General features: G+C 38.6%; 2 protein-coding genes across 6 annotated transcripts; one reads left to right on the top strand and one right to left on the bottom strand.

Moving 5' to 3' along the window:
* Nucleotides 1-1,283: 1,283 nt before the first annotated feature.
* Nucleotides 1,284-8,191, bottom strand: LOC141656828 (uncharacterized). 5 transcript variants are annotated; one of them, XM_074463885.1, is made up of 4 exons: nucleotides 5,850-8,190; nucleotides 4,306-4,596; nucleotides 2,090-2,570; nucleotides 1,284-1,792 (listed from the first exon to the last, which is right to left on the bottom strand). In XM_074463885.1, exon 1 carries the CDS (start codon nucleotides 7,929-7,931, stop codon nucleotides 5,952-5,954), a length of 1,980 nt encoding a protein of 659 aa, XP_074319986.1. In that variant the 5' UTR covers nucleotides 7,932-8,190; the 3' UTR covers nucleotides 1,284-1,792; nucleotides 2,090-2,570; nucleotides 4,306-4,596; nucleotides 5,850-5,951. The 5 variants fall into 5 exon arrangements, with proteins under 5 accessions (XP_074319986.1, XP_074319985.1, XP_074319984.1 ...); XM_074463884.1 differs by having other exon boundaries at nucleotides 1,284-2,570; nucleotides 4,306-4,599; nucleotides 5,850-8,191; XM_074463883.1 differs by having other exon boundaries at nucleotides 1,284-2,570.
* On the top strand, nucleotides 1,388-4,547 carry LOC141654900 (uncharacterized). The gene is made up of 2 exons (XM_074462011.1): nucleotides 1,388-4,058; nucleotides 4,159-4,547. Exons 1-2 carry the CDS (start codon nucleotides 1,388-1,390, stop codon nucleotides 4,545-4,547), a joined length of 3,060 nt encoding a protein of 1,019 aa, XP_074318112.1.
* Nucleotides 8,192-8,441: the final 250 nt, after the last annotated feature.

Below are 8,441 nucleotides of genomic sequence, written 5' to 3'. Positions count from 1 at the left end.
AAATTGCAAACGGGCGAGAAATGGGCCTGGGACCAAGCTCGAGGGAAAGCCCAACCATTTCTCTATAAATATAGAGAATTTGATTCATTTCAATATATAAAAAAACTCGAAGAAAAGAAAAGCTCTGGAATTCTCTCTGAAAATCTCGTGAAATTCAACGTAAGCAGTCAACAAGCACAACAAATTCGTGCCGCCTGCGCAAGAAAACTCAAACATTCAAGCTCGAATATTCAAACATTCAAACTCGAATATTCAAACATTCAAACATTCAAGAGAGACTCAAGTCGTTCGACCCTCTCAAGAATACAAGTCAACGTCGCGCGTAGAGTGCATACACCCTCTACACGCGCACCCCCTGTAAAACGCATGCGCACCCCATACGTGGATCGTGCATGCGTACCCTGTTTGTTTAGTTAGAATCAGAGGATTATTAGAGATTGTACACGAACTTTTCTGATATTAATAAAAACTCATTTTGTTTCCTTGTTTTGTATTTCAGTTATCGCAATACAAAATTTGTCGTTACAGGTTGCATGCAAGGTTCCGGCGACATGACAAGGAAACGGAGGGACAAGAACCCCATGGTAGCAGCGACAACCACCGAACACCCGACAAACAACGGAAACCGAACCGAGATCCGCCAGAAAGATAAAAGTAACAAAAGGGTGAGGTCAAAAAACGGGTCTAACGGGAGAGGAGATGCGAATGATTGCAGGAGAAGGACCTTGGGATGGACCCATCGTCGGCGATCTGGTAGGGGAAGAAGGGCGGAGTGTGGACAGTGGAGGCGAGGGATTAAAGAAGGCTAGGGTTTTTTGTGTTTTTAGAGAGGAGGAGAGAATCAGTTTTAGAGAGAGCGATAGTTTCATTATGATCATTATGAAAATAGTGAAGTCGCTAATTACCCCAGCAACTTTATATAAAAACTGAAGGAAAAAAAAGTATTAGTGATAATATGGACCCATTAATTCCAAATAATTTGAGACCGACCCCAAAACCAAATTAATTTATCAAATAACCCCATTTATCCAAAAAAAATCTCAATACTCCATAAAATATTTTTGATATCTTACTCATGTGTCTTAATTTAGTTTGACTTTGAAGCAAACTTTTTTGGTCAGTTTGACTTTGAAGCAATATTGATTCTGCAAGAAGAAAATATAAGGGTTGGGACGTGGGAGAGAGACAAGAGAAGGTAGGAATTTTCTCGAGAAGGGAAACGAAGAGAGCAAAATGATAAAATGCGTAGTCAAATGAACCATCGTAATCTGAGATGATCAACGGAGGAATAATTTTATTGTTGTTTATATACTGTACAGTAGTTGACTAGCTGTATCTTCCTCAATTATAAAGGGCTAATGTCCAGAAAATTAACATCTGAAACACAATGAAAACCAGCATAAGAAAATTAACATCTCAGTATCTTGAACCAGCTAAATTTATCTTCCTCATTTTCATATTGCAGTATCTTGAACCGACGGGAGCAGTGGGAAGAGCTGACCAAGTAGGCAATGAGACCGACCATGCTGCACTCTTGGCTATCAGGAGTCAGTTAACTGATCCTCCAGCAGGTATTTTCAGCTCATGGAACCAATCAATTCACCATTGTTATTGGCAGGGAGTTACCTGTGGCCATGGAAATAATCAGTTGACTGTGTTGGACCTGAGTTCAAGCGGTCTTGTAGGCACTATATCTCCTTTCATAGGAAACCTGAGTTTTCTTCAAGTAATAGATCTTTCCAACAATAGTTTGGCTGGTCAAATCCCACCCGAGATTGGTCGTTTGCTCAACCTGCAAGTATTACGACTTTTTGATAACACACTTGACGGGACACTTCCGGCCAACTTATCAGCTTGTATTAGACTCAAAACGCTTGCCGTTGGAGACAACCACCTAGAAGGAAAACTTCCAATGGAATTGGCAGAATTGTCCAAGCTAACGTCTCTGTCAGTTTACTCAAATAAATTCACAGGACCTATTTTCAAGGTCATTACAAACCTTACATCCTTAGAATTTATCAATCTGGCTTACAACTCTTTCACAGGAAATATTCCTTCGAGCATTGCCAAGATGCGAAACTTGAAGGACCTTATTGTCGTAGGCAACGAGCTCTCAGGTACAATTCCGGCGTCCATCTTAAATTGCTCCATGCTTATAAATTTATCTGTCGGGGACAACAACTTGCATGGGGAACTTCCAAAGGATATAGGCCTTAGACTTCCTCATCTGGTAGTATTGGACGTTTTTTCTAATCAATTCTCTGGAGCATTTCCCTACTCGGTGTTCAACCTCACAGGCTTACAGAACCTAGACCTTAATACAAACAACTTTGTAGGAAGGGTACCACATGATATCGGACGACTTCACAATTTGTCGTTCCTGGGTTTGGCAATCAACCATTTAGAAGGTGACATCAATTTCGTAAGTAGCCTTGTTAATTGTAGCAACTTGGAAATCTTGGAGTTGAGTGGAAATGAATTCACTGGGATATTGCCCGTATCTATAGCCAATCTCTCCACCAATTTACAGACATTCTATCTTGAACTCAATAATATTAGAGGGGAAATTCCTGCAGGTATTGCCAATCTAATGAGCCTTCAGTTATTAACTTTCGCACAAAATGAAATAACAGGTAACATTCCTCATGATTTAGGGAAACTCCAAAACCTTGAATTCCTTGATTTTAGCTCCAACAGACTCAAAGGCATTATTCCCGACACTTTTAAAAATTTATCTCGTTTGAGTGAATTATATCTAACTGACAACCAGTTGGAAGGGAACATTCCACCAAGCTTAGGGGGTTGCAAAAGCTTATTAGATTTGAAACTATCATCCAATCATCTACATGGAACGTTAGCAGACGAGCTCTTCAAAGGGCCAGCTATGTTTACTATACTAGATTTATCTAATAATCTTTTGGAAGGATCTATACCACTAGAGATCAGCAAGCAGACTAATCTAGTAAAGTTTAATGTGTCCGAAAATAAGTTGTCAGGTGTACTTCCATATGGTCTAGGTGATTGCTCTGAGCTTCTGACCTTGGATGTTCACGCTAATAATTTTCAAGGACATATTCCGTCATCATTCAGCTCATTAGGTAACCTCCAAACTGTTGATTTTTCTCGGAACAATCTTTCTGGCACAATCCCCAACTATTTCTCCAAATTTCCCTTGCAAATGCTAAACTTATCTTACAATAGTTTTGAGGGTGAAGTTCCAACTAAAGGGATCTTTGCCAACACAAGTGCAATTGCGATTGACGGAAATAGCAAGTTCTGTGGTGGTATTCCCAAGTTGCATTTACCAAGATGCATGCAACCCAAGGAAATGAAGAAAGGAAGAAGTATGACTCATACCCTCAAACTGATAGTCCCCATCTTATGTGCATTTGTTGTCGTCCTTGTCATTGTGATATGGTTATACCTCACTTATTATAGAAAGAAAAGGGTGCCCGATTCTTCGCATTCCTCGGGGAAAGCATTTATGAAAGTGTCTTACGACATGCTACTCAAAGCAACAAATGGGTTCTCTAAAGAAAACCTAATCGGTTCAGGTGGTTTCGGGTCTGTGTTTAGAGGTAACCTAGATGGAACGACAATTGCTGTTAAAGTGCTCAATCTACACTCTCGAGGTGCATCCAAGAGTTTCATGTCGGAGTGCAACACCTTGCGGAATGTTCGTCATCGAAATCTCGTAGGGATAACAACTACTTGTTCTAGCATTGATTTTAAGAGAAACGATTTCAAAGCTCTAGTCTATGAGTTTATGCCCAATGGAAATCTTGATGACTGGATACATGGAAAAGGAGCGAAAAGGCCGACTCTTCTACAGAGGCTGGATATAGCAATTGATGTAGCTCATGCACTCAGCTATCTCCATCATGATTGTGAAATTCCTATTGTGCACTGTGACCTAAAACCAAGCAATATTCTGCTAGACAATGACATGGTTGCCCGTGTTGGAGATTTTGGACTGGCAAAATTTCTTGCTCAACCTCGACATCCTGATCAAAGTTGTTCAACTGGAATCAGGGGAACGATTGGCTACATTGCTCCAGGTAACAATAAGTCTATATGCATTAAATTCATCAATTCTAACCTCATTTTCCAAAAGGACTGATCTTTGATATTATGTTATTTGTTGTTTTCCATGAAAAGAGTACGGCTTGGGAAATGAACCGTCTCCAAATAGTGATGTCTACAGCTATGGAATACTTGTACTTGAGTTGATGACAGGAAAAAGACCAACAGATAACATCTTCCAAGAAGAATTCAATCTACAAATATATGCAGAGGGCGCATTACCTGGCAATGTCTTGGACATTATAGACCCAAACCTTGAAGATAATGAAATGACCGAAAAAGTCGATGACTTAAGGGCAATCCAAGCCATTCCTCACCGACAAGTAGAATGCATGAAGTCTCTGATTAATGTTGGACTTTCATGCTCCAAACATTTACCACAAGATCGGATGAAGATAAGTGATGCCATAAGCAAGCTTCGAGTAGCTAGAGACGGCCTTGGCAATGCTAGACAAGTGGTGTAATTTACCAAGAGGTACAATAAAAATTCACCTTCTCTATCAACTTTATAACCTGCTATGAATAAATCATTGTGAGACCACAGAAGAAAGTAAAAAAAGGACAAAAGGGGAGAACTGAATATGAAATCCAGTAGTAACAACGGTTTTTCGTACAATAAGATAAATTTAAACATGCTTGTGCAGGCACATAAGGTCGTGTGGTATCGATAATCGGGAAAACAAGGACGCAACTTGTCGATTCATGAAGATTACGTCAAGATTGTTAAAACCTGATATAGTAGTCCTATGAGCATGTAATTTTCTATTTGAATGCAGACATCCAATCTATGTTAATGTTTCATAATTAACTTTTGCGAAGTGAACTTTTTGTGTAGGCTCAATAATTTATATTTATTAAAAGGATGATGCGAAAATAAATATTTTAATAAATCAAACATTATGAATTTGACATCGTACATGTATACATGTTTGGAAAGATTATTAGACAAAATACGTCAATATATATATGCAAAGGGAGTAATAATATTTACAGCAGAATCAAGATTCGTAGAGATGATTGCCAGCTTCATCCATGACTACAAATAAATTTCATCCAATTTTATATATTCATATTCATTGTCTCAGTGATGTTAGACACATTTAACAACACGAAAACATTCTATACATGCCTAAATTAATGGGCACAGAACCACAGAAGATGTGTTAAGCTGCTCTTTACGGATTATTTTTTCTTTCGCGCTCTAGAGTCTAGAGTTCTCATATGATAGTTATTATGTGTAGGGAGAAAAACTTTCATCTGTCTGGTTTCAGGGACCAATCTGCTAAAACATCAAAGACTCACCCTATCCACCATTCTCAAATCCTTTTTCTCTTTAGTCCTCCAATAGCCATAGACCTATAATTGGTAAAGTCAATGTGGGTTAATCCATCAGTATCAACACTGACCTTGTGGCTATGGTACTTGGTAGATTACCGATCGTGTCAGGGAATAGCTGAAGGGATGTTAACCAAGGCGCCATAGAATGCATTACAATCAGCAAAATTCATTACCTTTGACCTTTAGGGATGTGGGTGATTGTTATCGGGGAAATGGAGAAAAGCAGTGGTAGGAGAGGGTAAAAAAAAAAAAAAGCAAGTGAAGTAATACAAACAAAAACAAGACATTGCATTACGGGGCAGTATCAAAACTCAAAAGGCATCACATGTACAAATATACATCCTCCAATACGAGACCATATCAAACAATCTTCACCACAGTCATAGCAGTATAAAGTTCAAAGTTACCTGAGAATGTATGAAACTTACCATAGCATGTCAAAGTGATTAAGACATGGGAGTCGACTCTACAGCAATTTTTCATGGTCATATACAGGATCTTGGCAACATTTATCTACCATATCTTATGCATCATTGGGGATAATCAACCAGTTGAATAAGATGTAAATTATCAACTTCACAAGTGCAGGACCGAACTAATATATCCCATGTAGCAAAGTTTGGGAGAACGCTTTTACTGACCATTTCTTCTAGCAAATTGACTGCATCGTTGATGCCATTCCACTTACAAAGACCAGAAATTATACTAGTATATGACACCGTGTCTGGGTGCAACCCTCGGGCTTTCATTTCATACATCAGCTGAATGGCCCCTTTGACTTGACCCCTCTGGCAAAAAGTATGAATCAAAATATTAAAAGTAATTGAATCAGGTTTAGAGCCTGTTCTCAGCATTCTGCCAAATACCAGAAGTGCCTCCTTAAACCTCGCAAGTCGACAAAACCCGTCGATACTAGTATTGTATGTCACCAAATTCCATTCTGTACCCATTTTCCTCATCTCCCTGAAAAGATTTAGAGCCTCTTCTAAGCAGTTTGATCTAAAGAGGCCATCCAAGAGCTCATTGAATGTTGTGGTGTTTGGCAAACAACTATACTTTCCCATTGAAGCAAAAACCTCCATAGCCCAATCCACTCTTCCACATTGACATAAACCTCTCAGCAAAGCATTGAATGTCAAAGTATTTGGGGCGCAATTTTCCCGTGTCATACAGCCAATAAGGTCATGTGCCTGGTCAAGCATTCCCACTCGACAAAGAGCATCCACCATGCAAGTGTATGCTACAACATTGGGCTGACAACCACTTCTTATCATTTTATTCCACATTTCAGATGCACCAATGAAGTCTCCTTTCTTTGCAAAACCATCTATAAGTGTACTATACGTCGTCACATTCGGATTACAACCTTTAGATTCCATTTGGTGGAGAAAAGATACCGCTTCAACCATCGAACTATTTGAGCACAACCCATTTATTAAAGTGTTATAAGCAATAGTATTTGGCTCGATTCCCTTCCGAGCCATTCTCTTCCATACATCATAGCCTTCATAAATTCTCCCTCTAGAGAAAAAACCCTTTATCAAACAAGCAAATGTCTGAATGTTGGGATAGCATCCTCTACAAAACATCATCCCCAAAATGGCCATTGACAACTCGACATTCCCGGAATCACATAGAGAATTAATAACCATAGTGTATGTAATCACATTAGGATCAATCTTTCTACCCAACATTTCATTCAACAAGATAAACACCTCGACAAAATCCCGACTTTGACAATACCCACTTATCAGTGCATTATAAACAGGTAAAACCGGTTGAAAAGAATCCGCAAGCTCCCTAGCTTCCTTAACCTTCCCATCCTTACAAAGACAAGACACAATAGTCGTATAGCTAACATCATCAGGTGAACAACCCTTCTTAGACATTTCACCAAGCAACTTCAGCGCACCATCAACACGACGATTCTTACACAAAGATTTCAACAACACATTATATGTAAACACATTAGGCTCCAACCCATCTTTCTTCATGTTACTATAAATCAAATTAACCATCTTAAACTTATTTTCGGCAAGCAAACAATCCAAAACATGATTATAAATCTTAACAGTAGGCTTACAATCAAAATCCTGCATCCTATAAAACATTTTCAAAGCCTGATCAACCAAAGCCAAATTCCGAAAAATCTGAATAACATCAATAAACAATTCCTCAGTACAAACAACACCCTCTAATTTCATCTGCTGTAACAAATACTGAACCCCATCAACTTCCCCGTGATTACCAAGCTTCTGAATCATGGTTCTATACGTAGCTGAGGTATGACGAAACGCATTAGAATTCGACACGAATGTGAAATAACTAACAGCTAAGCTAATATCAGATTCTAGCCTTAATTTCTTCACAACTTCATGTTCTTTAAGATTGGTTTTACTGGTTTCAAGGTATGCTGTAGTGTGAGGATTTGGGATTTTTTTATTGAGCAGAAATGGGATTAAGGGTTTGTTAATTTTCAATAATAAGGAACACCCATCTTTCAAATACATGATTTGATTGAAAAATTGTTGTGAATTAAACGAATTAAACACAAAATAATGAATGATACAAAGAAATATCAACAATTATAAGTGTAGTAGATGTGTGTTACCAATAACGGCATGAGATGTTGGTGCAGTAGAGAACAGTGTCGCAGGGAAACGCAAGGGAGGAGACGGGAGAGAGCATAGTAGAGGAATAAAATTGATTGTCGGGTTTAGGTTCGGGTTATATCGTTTATCGGATATGATAAGGTTTAAGTATCGCCTTATGTTGGATCTAGGATTATATTAGATCGGTTTTGGGTACTATGATTTTCTTAAATGTTTTTGGATCTTAAGTGGATCAGATATAATTATATAAATAACCAATTTTTTTATCCGTAGATAAATGAAAATTCATGGAAAATTCATAGGCGGATCGGCCTATCCGCCTATGTGAGGGAGCAAGTCGAACACGTTGGACTAGGCTCTTTGATGCCTGACCCAAGGGCCAAGACCTATCATTAGTAGGGATCCCAT

The sequence above is a fragment of the Silene latifolia genome, chromosome 5 (genome assembly GCF_048544455.1).
Source record: "Silene latifolia isolate original U9 population chromosome 5, ASM4854445v1, whole genome shotgun sequence".
Classification (NCBI taxonomy): Eukaryota; Viridiplantae; Streptophyta; class Magnoliopsida; order Caryophyllales; family Caryophyllaceae; genus Silene; species Silene latifolia.
The sequence above is the reverse complement of the archived record's forward strand: the minus strand, read 5'-3'. Positions and strand labels throughout refer to the sequence as shown.